Source organism: Sinocyclocheilus rhinocerous, unplaced genomic scaffold, assembly GCF_001515625.1.
Source record: "Sinocyclocheilus rhinocerous isolate Xijiao unplaced genomic scaffold, SAMN03320098_v1.1 scaffold869, whole genome shotgun sequence".
Classification (NCBI taxonomy): Eukaryota; Metazoa; Chordata; class Actinopteri; order Cypriniformes; family Cyprinidae; genus Sinocyclocheilus; species Sinocyclocheilus rhinocerous.
The window spans coordinates 625,163-647,649 of NW_015653483.1; the positions used below are offsets into that span (position 1 = coordinate 625,163).

The 22,487-nt window shown below is 35.7% G+C and overlaps 1 protein-coding gene across 1 annotated transcript in view; it reads right to left on the reverse strand.

Moving 5' to 3' along the window:
- The window catches only part of LOC107716276 (potassium voltage-gated channel subfamily KQT member 5-like), a 134,084-nt gene that overhangs the window by 6,988 nt on the left and 104,609 nt on the right, over nt 1-22,487 (reverse strand). Inside the window, exons 3-11 of the mRNA XM_016522653.1 lie at nt 21,592-21,682; nt 16,188-16,314; nt 13,997-14,172; nt 12,973-13,098; nt 10,009-10,103; nt 6,488-6,514; nt 2,729-2,949; nt 1,527-1,635; nt 20-151 (exon numbers count right to left, since the gene is read on the reverse strand). Coding sequence (XP_016378139.1) covers nt 20-151; nt 1,527-1,635; nt 2,729-2,949; nt 6,488-6,514; nt 10,009-10,103; nt 12,973-13,098; nt 13,997-14,172; nt 16,188-16,314; nt 21,592-21,682 — 1,104 coding nt within the window. The remainder of the gene's footprint in view (nt 1-19; nt 152-1,526; nt 1,636-2,728; nt 2,950-6,487; nt 6,515-10,008; nt 10,104-12,972; nt 13,099-13,996; nt 14,173-16,187; nt 16,315-21,591; nt 21,683-22,487) is intronic.

The window sequence follows — 22,487 nt, forward strand, 5'->3', positions numbered from 1 at the left end:
CAGAGCTGGTTAATCTCACCTAGTCTGGAGACTCTTGATACGACATAGCATATCCAGGTGACCAGCAGAGTATTGCTCGATCACATCTTTCACATCATACGGTCGAAGCGTCTCCTTAAACTTCTTCTTGGCCACATGGAATTTCATTATCCTGTCAACAGTGAAACAAGAAACAAAACTCAACTAACTTTTGTTTAGAAATTATGTACCACCATACTGACACACAGGCATATGTAGTAAAGGTAAGGAAAAATAGTGCTATTTTTTTTCTTATTTCCAGTTTAAATATATTTAAAGCAGCACTATGTAACTTTTGGCGCTCTAGCGGTTAATAAACAGACTGCACACATCCCGCGGAAGAACATTCCAACCGGAGCTACTTCTCTAAGTTTATGTCTACGGCGATTCACGCTGGAATGTGTTACTCCGCAGCGGCGACGACCCGTCCAAATATAAGTACTTATTATAAGTGTACCGTAGTGATTCGGAATAAGACAAACACGCGGTTTGGAAGATGAATTCATGATGTACTCGCTCATTATATACATTTTGCAAATTTTGAACACAGAAAAGTTACATAGTGCTTCTTTAAGACATGTAAAAATAAATAAGTAACAAGACATGTTTTCAATAAATGCATCTTGAATTAAGTTTATATTTCTTACTCTATTGGAAAATAGTTTTTTTTTAATATGAACAATTTGAATTGTTTCAACCACGAACTTCATTAAATATTGTTAGCTTTATGCTTAATACAAGAACATTGGCTACAAATTCCCCATGAGGTAAGCAGAATTAAATAAAAAAAATAAAATAGTTCTAGTTACATTTGAAGATACATCTATAAACATTATATTGTGCATATATGGACTCAACTCAGCATAAAGCAACCCTCTTTGGAACTCACAAATAAACAAGCATGCAAGTTGTGTAAGCTTGCTTATAACCACTAGAGGGCAAAAATGAGTCACAAATACCATAACAGTTTATAATCCAGAGGAAAAATATGATCATATACCTCTGCTTTAAAAACACAGTTTATAATAATATTACTTAAGTAAGGCTCATGTTCTAGTAAAGATATGTGTAATAGATGACATTTGCTGTGAAAACACAGGTATTACCACAGGCACACTGAAACCTAAACCTATTCTATGCAAATATTGACACAGAGGGGAGCAGATTTCAGTGATCTGTTTCTGTAACGTCTTGCAGATTCAAGCCCCTGTGAGCAGAACTGGCTGGGAACATGTCTATCTGACACCCTGGGAAAGAGGAGTGGGGAAAATCTCAGCCCTCCTACATGGATACTCTAATAGTTTGGAGTGATGGAAGTGAAAAAGTCACCTGAAGCAACATCAGTGGCCTCTCCCAGCACGAGAGAGACAGCAGTGATGATCTAACCCTAATATCTCAATCAATGGGGCAGGAAGGTCAAAATGAATGTTTTCAACCCTGCAACCACAGTGTGAATTCTTCAAACTTTCACTAGGGGAAAACAAGGCTCTCTGGGAAGTCACACTCACCTGATGGCCCTGATCACTGCTTTTAGTGGGGCAGAGAGATCTTCCACAGTCACATCACAATGGCAACGCTTCTCATCAAAAGCATCATCCGGTCCAAGATTTGTGTCAGCTGTGAGAGAAAGGGAGAGAATCTGAATAACAGCAAGCAAAAACCTTTTTACAAGGGATCCTCAATAAGGCTGAAAACAAAACTAGGCTGAAAAGTAGAGAAAGCCCAGGGCAGATCAATACAGCTATGAATCAAAACAGCATTCAAAGCAAATCTTTCTCTTGACCCCCATCACAGTGACCACAGGCCACTCCACTGAGCTTTACAGCATAAATACTGAGAGGAAGTACTGCTGTACTGATGCAACACATTAAGCTGAAAGGCAACAAAATTACTTTTCATTCCCCCAAAATAAAATAAATAAATATGATAAAAATCTAATATTTAAACAAAATAAGAAGAAAAGAATACATCTTCATTTTGAGTGTCGGTTTTGAAAGTTTTGCTAAAGATTTACTAAACTATTTCCCTGGGTTTTAATTTCCCATGGGCCCATGGGTTTTGTCAATCCTTTGTGACTAATGTACAGGATTCTGTCAATACTGAAAATCCTCCTATAAACAATGTATCTATCTCCACTTTGTGATCTTCTTCCCTGAGGGGCATTCTGGTGATGGGAGCATGAGCCAAGGTCAACTAGTGCAAACAGAGGGTCCCATGGGAGACCATGTTCTCCCACTGCAGCCCAATAGTGTTTGTAAATTCTGCCTTCAGGGACCAAAAGTCCAAAAAAACAGTACGGTATATAGCGAAAGACTCATTCAGGGTCAAATGATTTCAAGACTAGCAGATACCACAGCAAACATGACCTATAATTGTTTTTAAGATTAAAGGGTTAGTTCACCCAAAAATGAAAATTAGCCCATAAATTTGCATGCGCAAAGCTGACCTCATACATTAATATGTCCTCATATTAATATAACTCCGACTGGATTCGTCTGAAAGAAGAAAGTCATATACACCTAGGATGACTTGAGGGTGAGTAATTTATGGGCTAATTTTCATTTTTGGGTGAACTAACCCTTTAAGTCATTATTTGTGAAGTAAATAAAACCACAGGTCTGATTCTCAGCTAATGAGAACTTTCCTAAATCTGCTTCTACCATTACAGTAGACGTGGAACAACAGCAGCCAAATAAAAAAAGCTGTTCACCTTCAGCTGTTGTGCGTGACTGGCTCTTGAGCTTGAGGGATGGCCGGAAGCGTGTTCGGTCATTGAAGCTCCAGCTCTTCTGGACCTTGGCAGGGCTGCTGCCCTCCACCCCCACCTCTGTGGCAGGAGAGCGTCGGTCATTCACCGACATCTGCCTGCTCTTCATGCTCTGACCACGAGGACTGGCCATGCGCACACGTTCCCGGAAACTTAACTTTTGGCTGAAGAGGGATGGAAGAGGATGGGAGGTGGGAAGGGACAAATAAACAGACAAATAATTAAACATGGAATGGAGATAAATATGTATTTAACTAAAGTTTGGTTTAATAAAAAACTGTTGTGATGGCTTATTTTGGACCTGCAAGTTTCCTTTCTTCAGTCTCTACTAAATTCCTCCAGTAAAACAACAAATTTTTTTGTTGTCATGATTTGGACCCACAACTTACTTGGAAGTTCTTTGGTCGAAGCCCCAAAAACTGTCCTATACTTTTCTCAAAAGTTGCATCAAAAGACCATGCAGCACAAACCTCATTCCAAGGTTTCCACCAAATCAGCAAGCAACATTTTGAAGCATGACTCTCTTACCACCCTACTTCTATTGCTACCTTCAGTGTGGAGCAGCCTGACAACATTTCCATACCTTTCTAGCCCTGACGTAGAGGCCCAGAATATATAAAATAAGCAGTTTATGAGCAGAACAGTTCTATACAAATTCCTTCAAAGACGAAAATTCCATAAGCTGGGGTTCTTAATTCATGCTGGATGTATACATAGTCCACTGTGCTTTGAGCTCATGCTTGGTAGTTTGTATGTGAAAGAGATGTAGTGTAAAAGGAGAGTGAAGACATAATGCTATAAAGGTGACTTACAAGAATATAGAGCCAAAGTTCATGCACATGCAACATCCCGGTTAAGACTAATGTGTTAATGCAAACGGAGACAAATACAGTACAGTCATAGACATCCTTCATAACTGAATTGAACCTTTACAACCACTCGATCGGATTATTCCTGCAGGTATTACAATATGGGATGTTGGAAAACTGCTGGTTTGATGTTTAGAAGCTTTGCATTATTTTGTTATTAGCACAAATTAGACATTGTATCATATTGGTAATAACATTGTGGAGTAATTGCTGCATGTCAGATAGGGGTATTGGATAGATGAGTTAGTGGCAGTTATATCTTTCAGGCAACAGGCAATAGGACCCTCATATTAGACCTTCTGTAGGGTCTGTAAGGTTATCTGAGGTGGACGCCATCATCCATGCATACGGTTAGTCAGCATTCACATTGGTCATATTGCTGGAGCAGTGGGGGATGCTGGGTACCTATATTTCCGTGTGGTATACCTCCTGAAGAGCCTCTGTCTATTACTATGACCCTTACTAAGGAAATGAGGAAGACAGATGGCAGGTGAGTTAGTTAGACTGTGAGCAGAAACAACCTCCTTACGTGTAAGAATTATTTGCATGGAATAACATTGAAATAGAGACACTACTTGGGTGTAAAAATGGAGCAAAATGCAAAATAAATGGGCATGTTTTTCCAACCAAACATGGTAATATACAGTTTAATTAGCATTGCACCAAGCACATCCACACTAGAAGTATATTCAAATAAACAGTGTACAAAACTTGTCTGACAACCAATAAACTTTCTTGGATTTGCTGGTTAATTATAACTTATTTTCTGTAAATATTCCTTTCACTCTCTCACCATTACAAAATGAATTATGCGGATTATACCTAATGTTTTCTTAAAGACTAAAGACTTAATGTTCATCCATTTAAAAGGTTTCACAAGCGACGCAAAAAGTGTTCACAGCTTAGCTGCTTGCTGTAATGCCTTTGCAATTTGAAGGTTAATTTTCCATCACATTTAATGGCACATTTGCCACACACTGAGGGGCTTTTCCAACTGTAAATTACTTCATTTAAGTCTGCGTGCTAGTGCTCTGCTCTTCACATATTTAATACGAACCATGCAAACATCCAATTCCAGCACTAATTAAAAGCATGAGGATTCAAATAAGAAAAAAGCTTTGGGTGCAACCATTATTTACAAGGACTGAGCAGCAAGCTCCACCCCTGCTGAAATCACATGGAAGTTAAAACACATAACATTACCAGCCTGACAGCAAACACTACAAACATGTACAAACATGCAGAGTCCTAAATGTCAACAGCTAAGTCTGGAACCAAGTCACTATTTCTCACTGCTATTACTTACTGGACCTATTGATGAAAGGCATTTAGAAGATGGTGGGGGTTGTTATCACGGAAAAAGTTGAAGAACAAAAATGTAAAAAACACCGTAATGCATTTATGCTGTGTTCTTTGCTTTTTCCTGGCTGTAGTAATATTTAACGGTCAAAATAAACAATCTCTGAATGGAAAAAGTGCATCAAGTTTCTGTCCATGTAGGCAGACAGAAAAAAAGTGGGCCAAAGTACTCGTCTATAATATTACAGAAGGAGCTCTGCGAGTGCAAAAACACACACACAGATACGCACACACTTTGGTACAGATGAACACTTGTTCTTAGCAAGTTAGCAAAGTGAAGCTGCTCCACAGCTAAACTACTATTCTATGACTTTTACTAAATGGCTCTCTGAAATATTTGATTCTATCTAAACACTTGTGGCCAATGCAGTGGTGAAACTAAACCACTAAACTGTACATTTGTCTATTGTCCAAAACAAAATACTGGTGCTACTTTCATGTCTCAGGCATCACTCTGTGCTTTCTCTCTAGAATAGCTAGTATATTTATATAAATTTACATTTCTATATTAATATGAATTAATGAATATAAATATATATTTCAATATGTTTGTCAAATCATTCATATAATTGTATATTATATAAAGAATATAATTAACGATAATAATATCTGGATAAAATCACAGTACTATTCAACATATTTTTAAATGTTTTTAAAAGAAGACTCTTATGATGGCTGCATTTATTTGATAAAAATACAGTAAAAACAGTAATACTGTGAAACATTATTACGATAAAAAAACTATTTTAATATATTTTAAAATGAATTTTATTCCTGTGAATGTTCCGCAGCCAGTCTTGATTGTCACATGATCCTTCAGAAATAATTCTTAAATGCTGATTCATATTATATATATCACATATTATATTCATATTATTTAGCATCACACTTGAAAACGGTTGTGCTTCTTAAAATTTTCTGTGAAACTCATTTTTTCAGGATTCTTCGATGAACAGAAAGTTACAAAAGAACAGCCTTTATCTGAAATGTAAAAAAAATTAAATATTTAAATGTCTTTACTGTAACTTTTAATTGTAATATAAAAGTAAATTTGAATTTAACTTTTACATTTAATACATCCTTGCTGAATACAAATATTTAACAAAATCTAAATGATTATAATGTACAAGTAATATAATAAAACACATAAATTCAAATCAATATTTCATATCCATGTATTTAACAGTTTTGGGTAGCCTTGTTATAAGAGACAGTATAGTTAGCTATCTTGGTTTAATCTGTGATAATGAGCGGATGACTGTACATTCCATACATACTATAGCTACTACAAATAAATGAAAAAAAAAAAAGAGTGGGGATGAATGACAAAGCAAGACATGTAACATGCCATGACTGAATGTGCTTAATTCTTCTCCCTATTTTTATTGATGCCATGGAAGCTAAAACACAATCGATACTTAAAAAAGTAAAAGATTCCGGACACTACGTGGATGTAGATACGAGAACAACAAACCTGCTGATGGATTCCCCCTGGTCTTTCCTTCAGGTGTTAGTTAAAGACATAGAGAGAAAAGAGGCAGGATATTAACACTTCACATGAACGACAGAAACTAATAAGGAGACTACAGAAGAGACACAGATGCCTCTGAAATATACTAAGTGTTTCATTTTAGGAATGACACACCAATATATTTCATTGTGTCACACAAAATATAGTATAATGTAAAAAAAAAAAAATTAACAAATATACCTCAACACGCACAAACACACATTTAAGAATAGGAAGAAATGGAGAGTCTTTTTAAAGACAGTATAAACAGGCAGCAAACAAGCAGGCATGCAAGCTATGAGCAATGCACAGTCAAGCTGACTAAGACGAGTGCTAGCAGAAGAGGGACAGCTGTGTTATCAAGGGCTGCTCTGTGGGTAATTGGTGAATTGCTTGAATATAGCAGTACACCCATTTGTCAGAGTATTGTCATGTGTCTGTCTTCAGGTGTCTGTCCACAAACTGTCCTGGCTTCTGTTCAGTTTATCTGTTATGGGCAACGTAGGGGAAATTTCAGTTAGCCACAGCATATACACGAGGAAGCAGGTGTGGGTCTGTGGCTCTCATCCAAACGGAAACTTTGAAGATTCACTGTGAAAACCTGAATCTCACCATACACAGGGTTGTGAGGTATTTCAGTAACTGTATGTCAATAAGTATTATTTTGGGGAACTTGTACTACTGAATCTGAATAGCTGTACTCTTACTGAATTACATTTCCAAGGGCAAATCACACTTTTTTACTTTTAACTTTTTCTTTTTTTTTTTTACTTTTTAAATTTCCTTTTTTAAAAGCCTTCCAAAGTACAAAGTAAATGTTTTGCAGATCATAATAACCCAAATATTTCATTATTTTGTGCATCTTACAGAGCTACAGAGCCAATCAAATCACACTCACATAAATTTTACACCTAATAAAATGCATTTCATGCTAATTAGACTCCACTACAGTTTACTATTATTTGTCCTCATGAAGAGATGTTTCATCAGTCACCAACACAGTCTGTAACCTAAAATTTTTTTATAATTCTAGCTATTCCTAGGAATAAACAACTTCATTTGAGAGTGAACACATTAGTTTATATTAATAATGATCCAGTATCAAAGAATTATACATTCATCTGATTCTAGTAATGTACTGCTCTTTTTAAGTTCATATTAACTAATGCAGTTAAATAATGTTAACAAATGGAACCTTATTGTAAAGTGTTTCCAATTTTTTTTTTTTTTTTTTTTTTTTATTAAATGAAAATTTAAGCATTCTGAATAGTTGGATTTGTATCAAAGAAATAGCTTTTTCCCCCCTCCTTTTGTTCATTTCAGCAATCTATGAAAGCAGTCTCCACCACGGAGTAAAATTTCCTACAAAACTAACTTACTTTTTTTTAGTTAACTTACAATTCAGACTTTTTTTTCTCAGAATTGCAAATTTATAATAAACATTTCTGACTTTATAACAATTATCAGTGTAAATCTCACAATTTTGAGGTACCCCTTAAAAGAGATATAAACTCCAAGATATATATATAAAAAAGTGAACTTATGATGAAAAAAGTCAGAATCGTGAATTATAAGCTCACAATTCTGAAAAGAAAAGACTGAATTTTGAGATATAAACGTGCAATTCTGGGAATAAAAGTCTGAAGTGTAAAATGTAAACTAAAAATTGCAGATATAAACTTGTATTTGTGAAAAATAAAATCAGAATTGTGTGTTATAAACTCGCAATTCTGAGAAAAGTCTGAATTGCTAGACAAAACTTGCACTTCTGAGAAAACAGTCAGAATTGCAAGATATAATCTAGGAACTGTAAGAACTGAAGTCACAATTGTGAGATGAAAAGTGAGAATTTTTTTATTATTATTATTATCATAATTTTTTAATTTCATAGAGAAAACGGTCTTCAATAGCAATACATGTATGTTTAGTCAAGATACATTGACGTTTAACAGTATACTTCTGACCAGTGGTGTAATGTAATGAAGTAATAATAATTCGTTACAGTACTTAAGTATATTTTGGGAGTATCTGTACTTTACTTGAGTTTTTATATTTCAGCCAACTTTTAAAAAAAACACTGGGTGGATTTTTATCATTATAGGGTGGTTGTATACACACACTGCCAACACACATTTCAGTTCAAACAACTTGTAAAAGTGCATGTAGCATCCGATGACCCCTTTAAAATGTTTTGAGCAAAAATGTGTATGGAAAAATTTGTATGTATTTTGAGGTCCAAAAGTCTGAGACCACTAGTAAAAAAAAAAAAGATTTTCTGCATAACAATGTGGGTAAAAAGTTGAATGAAAAATGAATTAATTATTTATTTTGCTTTAATGACAGCAGCACTTGAGCTGCATGATCTTCACAAGATTGCATAAAACCTGAGAATTGTTTTCCAGCATGATGTGAGAATGATCCAAAGAGCACCTTGAGCTTCAATGGAAGCAAGAATATCTGACCGTCTCTCCAAAGATTCACATGGTCATGATGCCACTAATCTACTAAATATTTCTTATTCATATTGTGTCATAAAGTTTTTTTTTCGGGTTAATATTACAGCACACTTTGAATTCCAGATTTCCGATGATGTCTTAGACTTTTAGACCCCACTGTACACAATTCAAGGTGATTTTAGTGTTTAAACTTCCATGTCCAAATCTGAGAGTGGATCAGTGTTGAATAAATGTCTTGATGTGTGGCACAGACAACAACAAAACAGCCAAAGGACTTAAAAGTGATGTGGTGAGTGAAAACCCTTTAATTTAAGGGTTTACGTGTGGCCATTTGGCACTAAAATACTACCCAATATTTCATTCTAAACACCATTATATTTGACCACACAGGCGTTGTCGTAGTATAAAAAGCAAAGCCAACACGAAACCCTACTCGCATTTAACTTCTGATTTTGTGATGTATACATAAGAGAACAGAATACTCTCCATTCATTGGGAATGGATTGGATTGTAAAAATTGGGCTTTGCATACTGGACTGAAGCAAGATTTGAATATGAATTTACTAAAACAATACCTTTTTTTTTTTTTTATTATCCAAAATACTGAATGACCTAAGTGATGCCAGCAGAGATAAATATCACATACTTCAAGACTTTTACTCAAGTGATATTCTAAACTGTGACTTCAACTTCTACCAAAGTCATTTTCTGGTAGGATATCTGTACTTTTACTTGAGGATGGCTTTCAGGTACTTTATACACCACTGCTTCTGACAAAGTATCCATACTTGGGTATAATTTATCTGTACTTTTGACATCTGGCCATATGCGTTTTCTCAATGACCTAATGAGGATTTAAATAATCATGGATGTCTAACAAGACTACGGTAGGGCACAGAGGAGATGATTATGCTTAGGAAGGGAGACAGATTGAAGGGAAAACAGTATATTTGCTGAGGGAAGTGGGAAAATAAGAGCTACAGAAGCACTGACACCAAATATGACACCAGCTGCCAGAGTTGTACCTACTTTGTAGGGCTGCAGGTATGCAACGCCTTCAAATGAGGCTTCCAGGTAGCAATGGAAACCGAGTTCTCATCAGCCGCATAGCTACGCCACACACACTACGTGCAGAATATACAAAACCAGGAAAAAAGGGAGGGAAATGAGAAGAGTAGAAAGAGCTGCATGATCTTCACAAGATTGCATAAAACCTGAGAATTGTTTTCCAGCATGATGTGAGAACGATCCAAAGAGCACCTTGAGCTTCAATGGAAGCAAGAATATCTGACCGTCTCTCCAAAGATTCACATGGTCATGATGCCACTAATCTACTAAATATTTCTTATTCATATTGTGTCATAAAGTTTTTTTTTCGGGTTAATATTACAGCACACTTTGAATTCCAGATTTCCGATGATGTCTTAGACTTTTAGACCCCACTGTACACAATTCAAGGTGATTTTAGTGTTTAAACTTCCATGTCCAAATCTGAGAGTGGATCAGTGTTGAATAAATGTCTTGATGTGTGGCACAGACAACAACAAAACAGCCAAAGGACTTAAAAGTGATGTGGTGAGTGAAAACCCTTTAATTTAAGGGTTTACGTGTGGCCATTTGGCACTAAAATACTACCCAATATTTCATTCTAAACACCATTATATTTGACCACACAGGCGTTGTCGTAGTATAAAAAGCAAAGCCAACACGAAACCCTACTCGCATTTAACTTCTGATTTTGTGATGTATACATAAGAGAACAGAATACTCTCCATTCATTGGGAATGGATTGGATTGTAAAAATTGGGCTTTGCATACTGGACTGAAGCAAGATTTGAATATGAATTTACTAAAACAATACCTTTTTTTTTTTTTAATTATCCAAAATACTGAATGACCTAAGTGATGCCAGCAGAGATGGAAAGTGATTGCTAGGGGAAAATAAATCATTTTGATTTAAACTTACAAACAAAAGAAAAAAATTGTATAATGTGCACTAATGAATCATTCACAATTATGTGCATGCATTAAGAAAGTCAACAGGGTCATTTTCATTTCATGTTGTTGACTTATAATAATGTGATATTGGATTTCAATAAGAAAGAAAGAAAAGACATGTTGTGAGGACAAAAACAGAAGGATGAAAGACTAAAGATGGATCTCTCAAATTGCATGACACAGCAGTGAGGAGGGAGGGCATATTTTCCATCATTCTGTACAAAAATGTCAGTAAAGAGAAAAAAAAGCAATAGTAACATGCAGGAAAGAATCCTAACCCAGACATAGCTGAGAGTCATACTCCACAGATCAAGATTCAGATATATATTTCTGGGTTATATAAAGACCTCAAATGGTTTAAAAGAGGTGAGAGAGCACAAATGATGAGAGATAATGCAACAATGCAGTCCCTGCAACATTACATCATAAACAACACAGCATGGTTAAAATACATAATTGCTGACAACAGTAATTAAAGCTGAATGGTTGATGCCCACTGAAAGGCCTTTGGAAAAAGAAAGGAAAAGCAGGGTTAAAGCCAGGCAGGAAGAGAGACAAAATAAACATAAGGACCAGTGAATATATGAGATCTTCTATGTCTGCAATATCAGAAAACAACCTGGAGAAAGAAAAGGGGTTATGGTGGTTAAAATAGTTGGGAAATTGCTTGTGGGTTTTCAAGAGCAGCCAAAAGGAAGTAACTCATTTCTATAATATTACAGGACCTCAATGTTTTGTAGATGTGTTTTTGCGTGTGTGTGGACATTTTCCTGGAGTAAATCTGTTTCTCCTGCTAGAGGAGAAGGATGTACCGTCCATTAGGAAGAGCTATTGTCCTCAGGGAGGCCCTTGCTCAGAATTCCTTCCGTGGAAACAGATCAAAAATATCTGCAAGTGTTTCCTTTGGCTCAGACGGAAGATAATAGTCCTCAGGTAATCAATGTCCGTGGTATTGTTCGTTTTCTCCTTTCATTTAAAAATGAACATGGTTCACTCCAAAAACAATCTTTATTAATCAATGAATGTAATTCATTTATTAATCAATATGTTTGTATCTAAATAATATCTAATAATATACCATAACATATTTATTTAAAAGGCAATATACAATTATATTATTATCATTATATTAATTATTATTATTACTACTACTATTATTACTGAAATATGCTTAGATGTTTTTAGATGTATTTCTATTTTATAATTAACTGTTTAAGTTAAAAATGATTAATATTAATCTTTATCACAATTCTTAACATTATTATTCAATTTAAACTGTTATTTTAGTCTTATTGAGATACTATTATAGTTTTGTTCATATTTTGAATTAGATTTATTTCTATATTTTCTGCTTTCATATTAATTTTAACTTAAGTTTTTGTAATTTTGTTGCGTTTTTGCCATTTGTATTAGTATTTGATATATATACGTATATATATCAACAGCTCTGGTGGACATTCCTGCAGTCAGCATGCCAATTGCACCAGTCATGCTGTGTGTACCACAACAACTAAACCCTGTCAAGGCCTATGGTTGTAAATCACTTATTGATTATTGCATGAAATACAGTGTATTATTGAGCATCCTAAAGCCAGACAGTGGGTGATGGATTTTATACAGATTGTATACAGATGTGAAAAATGCAAAAAATAATGGGGGGTTTGTGTACATTTAAAGGGGACATCGGATGAATTTAAATTTTTTTTTTTTTTTTTGCTTTTAGTTAGGTTTCTGGTATGTCTGTACACAGTAAAAATAACTAACTAACTAAATAAATAAATTCTAAATTGTAAAGAAATTATTGGAGTACATTTTTTAAAGAACATACTGTACTATTTCACTACAGACATTTCATGAAGACCCTAAAGAATCATACCAACTTGTGGTAAATTGGCATCTCATGTCCCCTTTAAAGGAAAATCTGCACAAATACTGAAAGCGGTTGAGGAAGAGCGAAAGGATGATGTTTAAGGAAGGCAGTTAAGGTAGACTTACCGTACCCCACCAAAGAGCATCAGCGTAGGTGGCGAACTGTTTGTTAAATTCTTTCTCCACCAAGTAGACCAAGAATGAAGAAAAGATCAGCACCAAGAAGCCAATGTACCAGGCGGTCACAAGCTCCTGAAACAAACATTGCAATATTAAAACATCCAACAAATTAAAGTCATATCTACCAAGATATGAAATTTTAATGCAGAAAAAAACAGCTTGAACCAGCTAGAGGGTTTGCTGGTCTCAGCTCTTTTTAAATGGGTTTTGGGCACATGCCAACTGGTCAGACTGGGGGACCAGTTTGGTGACCAGCTAAATCAATTGAGCACCAGGCTGGGAGACCAGTTTAAACCAGATTAAAAATAGCCTGGTCAGCGAAAATCTGCAAAACTTGTTTCTATTTTTCTTTTTTCTTCTTCTTCTTCTATTTTCTATAAAGCTGCACCGGATCATTGTTTATTGTAAAAAGCACTTTGCATATAAACTTGTTTCGAATTACAATCTTAATAAAAATGTTTTAGAATTTAAAACTTTCAACTCTATTTTATTTTTATTTTTCTGCTTTTAAAGATGTTGTCAGCTGGTCAGGTTTGGGGATCAGCTGGTTAACAAGCTACTGTAAATCAGCTGAGCACCAGGCTGGGAGACCAGCTAAACCAGACTAAACTAGCAAAGGCCAACAAACCAAGCTGGTTTAAGCTGTTTTTTTTTTTCAGTTTGATCAGGGATGTCAGGAAAATGTAAACGCTTAAGCCTGAAAGGAGATAGAAATAAGTAACTCTGCTATTATATCGACCACAATGATTCATTGCGGGGACCCCTAATCTCTCCACTAAATGGTGGGTAACTGAGGACTGAGGAAGCGTGTGGTTTGGCTGTAGCCCGTGGATGGAGTTTCAGTCCAAGCGGTGCTGGAAAAAGAGGTTGATTGTGGGGTCACATGTCTACCTCGACATGAAAACTCACACGCAATTTCATGACCTGAGCTCATTTACTCATTTTTGCTGTTAAATAGTATTCAGTATACCTTGCTGTGAGCGTAGACTACAGATCCAAGCAGTTTCCAGGTACCGCCTCGCCTATCCATACGCACCATGCGCAGGATCTGCAAAAAACGCAGACTGCGAAGTGCAGACGTGGCAAAAATATTGCCCTGGCTACCAGCTGAAACCACTGCGATGGATGCAATGAGCACAATAATGTCTGAAACACAAACATTGGAGACAGGGATCATTTGTACATGTTAACGCCAACAGAGCAATAGAAATACTTTGATTGACTTATTAAAAATAATTATAGCAGTTAGTCATTTAGGAGATAGAATCAGTGACTCATAGTCCTCTTTATCTCACAATATCAATACTTTGGCATCACTCAGCCAACTCCAACAAGACCCCCCAGACATTTCAAGAGCACCAGAGCCCATCTACCTAAACTAAGCTTGCTGTTGTTTCACTTGTCTGTTATGTCTTTCTCCCTGAGATCAGAGACAGAGAGAGGGGCCAAGAGTGAGCAGAGAAGCCACAGCCTTACAGAACAGCATATCTAATCCTTCGCGGCACACAGAAAAACCTCTCCAGCTCCCAGCGTGCCTTAACCAGGGATAATATTGTTCTTTACTCAAATCACCTCTGTCATATTTTCCTGCTGAACGTTACACTTGAGGTTTGAAATAAGAATGTTCTTGTGTCACACATGCTGAAGGTGGCCTCCTAAAAGGCTGTTATTTGAAATTCGAATCTCACAACCTTTGAAGGTTGCCACAAGGTGAAAATGGAACATTGAAGAACGCGAGCAGATGGGAATGAGCACAGAAGAATTATGGTCCTTGTGAACAAAAGCCATGCTACAATATGGAAATCTAAAAATCATGAGAATCATGGAACAATGTGTATTGTAAAAAACTATTTTAAATAAACTAAATTTGAATTACAATCTTAATAAAAATGTTTTATAACCAAACTTTCAGCTCAAGGATTTAAGGATTTTATAAATGGTTTTCACATATGACAGGACAGCACCGACATGTCCTTGTTTAAAGCTACAGATCTCAGACTGCGCTCAGTGTAAAACATTTTTACACTGACCACAGTTCAAATATGTGGTCAGTAAGATATGTTAATATTGTTATTTAGCAAGGATGCAATAAATTGATAAAAAAATGACAGTAAGGACATTTAGAATGTTACATAAATGTTAAGTAATGTCACATTTTAATGTTTTAAAAGGACTGGAGTAATGGATGCTGAAAATTCAGCTTTGCCATCACAGGAAAACATTACATTAAATATATTAAAATAGAAAACATTTGTTTTCAATTGTAATCATATAGCACAGTATTGTTTTCATTGTACTTATAAATACATCCTTGGTGAGCATAAAAGCCTTCTTTCAAAACCATTTTTAAAAATCCCCAAACTTTTGAATAGTTTTGTTGCACACGCATTCATGCTTCACACTTTATTTTATTTATTTATTTATTTTAGTTTGATTTTCCAGATTTTTTCTCAATTAATTAATTGGTTAAACATTTTTAATCACTTAAACGATTTAATAGTTGCTATGTTGCCATGCAAAAGTGCTACATGAAGTTGAAGATAAATATATTTGTATTAGTTTACATGAAGATGAAATAATAGAGGACGTGGTCACATAAAGTCAGTGTGCGTCATTAAGGGTACGTGCACATAAATAATATGCAAAGACTTTTACACAGTTTCTAATGGGACGTGCTGAATAAATGTGTTGAGCAGGGAAGGGAAATTGTTTCCTTTTTCTTTCTGTTTCATAATTCAGAGTTAGTCTCAGCGCTGATGGGATGCTGATGGAACTCGGCCTCCTAATGAATGGAGATGAGGTTCAGTGCGTGGCACACAACTGACTGATATATTCACACTGGAACCTAAATTACACTCATACAACACAATACCACATATGCCACATGTAAATATAATAAATATAAATAGCTCTGGTTAGTTATTGCCTGTAATCCCTCATTGGTTAGTTATCGTCTGCTTTTCCTCTCAAGAGAGAATTACAAGAGAACTCTCTCAGCCACTATGTATGTTTGAGTCAGTCATCGATTTGGGGCAGAGGTGCTATCATTAGCCCATCGAGCATCTGTCAACATCCACACAAACACAGCAGATCCATCACCCTCTACAAACACACGTACACGGGTGGAGAGCACACTCACAGAACACACTTTTTTATCTTACCAATGACACAGAATGGTTTTCTAGCAAAGCGCAGTCGTCCTTGCCATCCCCTGTAGCGACAGCAGCATCCGGCCGACCAGATGCGAATGATGTACTCCAGACCAAATACAACAATCATCACAAACTCCTGCAAAAAAAAAACACAAACACCTTTCATGACATCAGATGCACCACTTCATTGATATAATTCACACAATTCAGCAAATAATTAAAGCTATCTCACGATAAATAAATACAAAAGATGCTTACTGTATATTATATTCTGTAAAGTTAGACATGGATACTTTGCACATAAATACTGTACACACACCCAGGTTCACCACAGGAGGCTGCGGTCATGTCTAGCTACTGTAAGATAATTAACCTCTCAGTTAATCCCTCATTGCCACATTCCTGGTGCCTGCTAATTGCACTGTTAGATAAACCCCAGTTGAGTTCACAGAGGGTTTCACCTGATTAAAACATCTGTCTGCATGGAGTTTAACACTGCTCCACTCCCAGAGAAACACCACACATTTACATTAAACTGCTCACTGATGCTAAGTGTGCTTACAATCAGGTCATCAGTCAAAACTTTCATGTTTTGGATCACCTGCCACTGATTCTTAAGTAGTGGGAAACAAAGCAAGCTAATAAACTGGTAAGAAAGCAAGCAAGTAAATAAATAAAAATTGTTTCAAAGATTTATTTGGATATGTTCTTAAAAATGAGTGAAATAATCTGAAATGAAATTTTTTTTACATTTCATTAAATTTAATTAAATAAAAATAAGCTTTGAAGAAGAAGTCTGGCTTTGATATTGCCTGGTTTTTAAATGTTTTTATAAATAAATATCTAATGGGGTTGACAGATATTAACCTTATAAAAGATTTATACTATATGTAATAATGTTTCTTTAATAGATACATTTCTATTTATTCTATTTTCTATTCATATTTACATTTTTATTTTCTTAATTTACATTTCTAATTTCTCAATTTGAATATATTCATAATATATATTTAATATATATTTTGATTTATATAAAATCTTGAATTTATTTTTAGGGTTAGTGGTTTATAACATAGTGTTATGTTATTTTTTATTAATTTAATTAATGAATTTATGTTAAGAAAATTCTCTGATGGATTTCAAAATGAAATTGTTGCTATTTTATAAACTAATGGCTGTTAATTTTCTAGGACGTTTCTCAAGAATCAGTTCTGTATATACTTTGCATCTCAAAGTTTTATAGATTCACCATTCCTGAATGTTGATCAAATTTATGTCTAAATATCAAGTCCTCTTTGCAGCTGTTGATGAACCACTCAACCTTTCTACGGGTCATATTTCACGTTTGACCTTCTCTAAGGGGTAAGAGGCCTGGGACAGGCTTTTTAACTGTCCTGTCCTGATCCACTGTGACAGCCGAGCTGGGCTTCCCACGGCTTGACACAACACTGTTTGCTTATCCTGAGCACTATCTGATACTGGAGGCTGTGCATGTCCTGCTTTCCCACCAGTGGGGTAGACGCCATCCTCTCCTGCTTTCAGGTCGCCTCACAGTCTGTGAACATCTCTCAATACAGCCTCTTTAACTGAAACAGGAACACCTTTGCCCGCTCCACCAAGAGTCCGGTGGGACTGAGATGCTCAATCACTTAAAGCACCATGCTGCTTTCTGTTGTCACCTGAGAGGATCCCATCAGCCAGTAAAACATCTCAGTGTAAGGATGAAACCAGTTCAGCATAATACAACATGTATCAAATGACCTAATCCAAGTGATTGCCTTTTAACATGAAGTACTGAACGAAGTTTTTGAAGGGATCTTGGAACACCAGATCAGAGATCAACACTGTCATTTGAGACCTTGTTTTGAGACTTGAAGTGAACAAGAAATCAAAATGTACCTCCACTGACCCTACGACCCTGGTCTTAAGGCCCATTCATACCAAGAATGATAACTATAACAATAACCTTTCAACACTATTGTTTGTAGTGTGGACTTACAGTTCAAAAGTTTGGGGTTTTAAATCAAAAATACAGTGAAAACAATAACACTGTGAAACTTTTTTACAATTTAAAACAACTGTTTTCTATTTGAATATTTTCTAAAAAGTTATTTATTCCTGGCAAATCTGAATTTTCAGTATCATTACTCCTGTCTTTAGTGCCACATGATCCTTCAGAAATAATATGCTGATTTGCTCAAGAAACATTTCAATCAATTTATTCATCTTCGCTGAATAAAAGTATTCATTTCTTTAAAAAAGAAAAACAAACAAACAAACAAAATCATTTGTTTTAAAATAACCCCACATTTTGAACAGTAGTCTGCTGATATCAATTAGGCAATGTAAGACCATCTTAACCAATATCCAGATAGCTATTTAGCAGCTGTTTAATCAAACCTTCCCCCATACAATCAATTCAAGTTTCACACTACATTTTTCTCATTTAATACCACATTTTACTATGAAATACTTAATTATTTATTGCGGAAATATTACGGAAATAAAATGGGTTGTAAACAGCAATTCATGCTGACTTCAAATCTGCTTTCGCTGGCTGGCGCTGAGCCAGAGACAGGCGCGTTTTACAGCGCTGCGCATTATAACCAATCACACATGAGTCTGTTGAGTTTATGAATGCAACGGCCAATCAGAGGCGTTCAGATGAGTCATCGATGAAACGCGGTGTTTTGTTCACTGCGCGCGTTTTGTTCTCTGCTATCGCTGACTGAATTCTGCTCTCTGGCGAATTAATTCTCTCATCAGAAACAACGAAGTGCAGATGTGCGAACAATGTAAGTAAGATATGCATTTCACAGTGTAAACAGCTTCAGTGATTATAATAGGAGTTTTTGAGAGTGTTTGAACTCTGGCTAGACTGAAGTTAATGATAATGTTCTTTGCTCTCTTTCTGTACAATGAAAGTGTTATAATTAGTAACTCTGATTCTTAAGTAGTGGGAAACAAAGCAAGCTAATAAACTGGTAAGAAAGCAAGCAAGTAAATAAATAAAAATTGTTTCAAAGATTTATTTGGATATGTTCTTAAAAATGAGTGAAATAATCTGAAATGAAATTTTTTTTACATTTCATTAAATTTAATTAAATAAAAATAAGCTTTGAAGAAGAAGTCTGGCTTTGATATTGCCTGGTTTTTAAATGTTTTTATAAATAAATATCTAATGGGGTTGACAGATATTAACCTTATAAAAGATTTATACTATATGTAATAATGTTTCTTTAATAGATACATTTCTATTTATTCTATTTTCTATTCATATTTACATTTTTATTTTCTTAATTTACATTTCTAATTTCTCAATTTGAATATATTCATAATATATATTTAATATATATTTTGATTTATATAAAATCTTGAATTTATTTTTAGGGTTAGTGGTTTATAACATAGTGTTATGTTATTTTTTATTAATTTAATTAATGAATTTATGTTAAGAAAATTCTCTGATGGATTTCAAAATGAAATTGTTGCTATTTTATAAACTAATGGCTGTTAATTTTCTAGGACGTTTCTCAAGAATCAGTTCTGTATATACTTTGCATCTCAAAGTTTTATAGATTCACCATTCCTGAATGTTGATCAAATTTATGTCTAAATATCAAGTCCTCTTTGCAGCTGTTGATGAACCACTCAACCTTTCTACGGGTCATATTTCACGTTTGACCTTCTCTAAGGGGTAAGAGGCCTGGGACAGGCTTTTTAACTGTCCTGTCCTGATCCACTGTGACAGCCGAGCTGGGCTTCCCACAGCTTGACACAACACTGTTTGCTTATCCTGAGCACTATCTGATACTGGAGGCTGTGCATGTCCTGCTTTCCCACCAGTGGGGTAGACGCCATCCTCTCCTGCTTTCAGGTCGCCTCACAGTCTGTGAACATCTCTCAATACAGCCTCTTTAACTGAAACAGGAACACCTTTGCCCGCTCCACCAAGAGTCCGGTGGGACTGAGATGCTCAATCACTTAAAGCACCATGCTGCTTTCTGTTGTCACCTGAGAGGATCCCATCAGCCAGTAAAACATCTCAGTGTAAGGATGAAACCAGTTCAGCATAATACAACATGTATCAAATGACCTAATCCAAGTGATTGCCTTTTAACATGAAGTACTGAACGAAGTTTTTGAAGGGATCTTGGAACACCAGATCAGAGATCAACACTGTCATTTGAGACCTTGTTTTGAGACTTGAAGTGAACAAGAAATCAAAATGTACCTCCACTGACCCTACGACCCTGGTCTTAAGGCCCATTCATACCAAGAATGATAACTATAACAATAACCTTTCAACACTATTGTTTGTAGTGTGGACTTACAGTTCAAAAGTTTGGGGTTTTAAATCAAAAATACAGTGAAAACAATAACACTGTGAAACTTTTTTACAATTTAAAACAACTGTTTTCTATTTGAATATTTTCTAAAAAGTTATTTATTCCTGGCAAATCTGAATTTTCAGTATCATTACTCCTGTCTTTAGTGCCACATGATCCTTCAGAAATAATATGCTGATTTGCTCAAGAAACATTTCAATCAATTTATTCATCTTCGCTGAATAAAAGTATTCATTTCTTTAAAAAAGAAAAACAAACAAACAAACAAAATCATTTGTTTTAAAATAACCCCACATTTTGAACAGTAGTCTGCTGATATCAATTAGGCAATGTAAGACCATCTTAACCAATATCCAGATAGCTATTTAGCAGCTGTTTAATCAAACCTTCCCCCATACAATCAATTCAAGTTTCACACTACATTTTTCTCATTTAATACCACATTTTACTATGAAATACTTAATTATTTATTGCGGAAATATTACGGAAATAAAATGGGTTGTAAACAGCAATTCATGCTGACTTCAAATCTGCTTTCGCTGGCTGGCGCTGAGCCAGAGACAGGCGCGTTTTACAGCGCTGCGCATTATAACCAATCACACATGAGTCTGTTGAGTTTATGAATGCAACGGCCAATCAGAGGCGTTCAGATGAGTCATCGATGAAACGCGGTGTTTTGTTCACTGCGCGCGTTTTGTTCTCTGCTATCGCTGACTGAATTCTGCTCTCTGGCGAATTAATTCTCTCATCAGAAACAACGAAGTGCAGATGTGCGAACAATGTAAGTAAGATATGCATTTCACAGTGTAAACAGCTTCAGTGATTATAATAGGAGTTTTTGAGAGTGTTTGTTTGCTGGCTAGACTGAAGTTAATGATAATGTTCTTTGCTCTCTTTCTGTACAATGAAAGTGTTATAATTAGTAACTTACAATGTTTTTTTTTATAAAATTCCCGTTAAATACAAAGTCAATTGTATTAAAAATATTAATACCTCGTGCCCTCTCAAAAATAATAAGTGCATGATGCTCCTGGTATTACATACAGTAGGCTTGTGTGTCTCACCAGTATGAGGAGACAGTGATTGGAGAGGTCCATATGAGCAGGGATGGTGGAGAACACAGAGAGAACCAGACAGCCAAACACCAAGGTGAACCTGCCAGTGAACAAATAAGAAAAAACATTAGTTATAGAGCTGAAATAACTGTATCCTGTTCTGTGACTGCATCTGAGCAACTGCAAGATGAAACTGAAGGTTTCTTTGTTCAGATGTGAAAGCACTTTAACAAATCTCAGGATGGACCCCATGAAAGAACACAGACTGAATCTGACAGCTTTCAGAGCAGCATTAGATCACAATCGAATCAGGTGGTGCTTTTCTACAGCTCTTTTAGCAACTGACCAGTAAACATAACAGCTCTTGAAGTACCTGAATGACACACTCACACAAGGAACTTCCCTAACAAATCATCACTTTCAGCCTTATTAATGCTGCAGAGTTTTGTTAATGATGGATGTGTGTATATGTAACACCCTCTAATTCTCTGCTATTGTCTGAGAGCTATTTACAGGAACATACAGTACATACTTTCTCCTGCTGTCTCTCTGGTGTAGTATGCCGTATCTGTCCTCTTTTGCTCTGGCCCTGTATAAACAGGCCATTAAGAACATTGGCCTTAGGTGGAGAACAGTGATGGACTCTTCGTTTTCAGAAGCAGCTGCAGCTGTGCGAGACGTGCAGCCGTATGCTGTCTGAGTGAACTAGCAGACATCACTGTGTCTTCCAGCAACTGCTGTCCTTATGTTTCCTGTAAATACATTGTGTCTGGGAGCCAGTTTTTTACATTCAGCACTGTCTTCTGTATTTTACCTTTTTGCCTCCACCTCCCTTTTAATTGAAAGGGTATACATTCTATCATTTTGTAGTATTGTTATTATTATTTCTTTCCCATCTCAGGTCC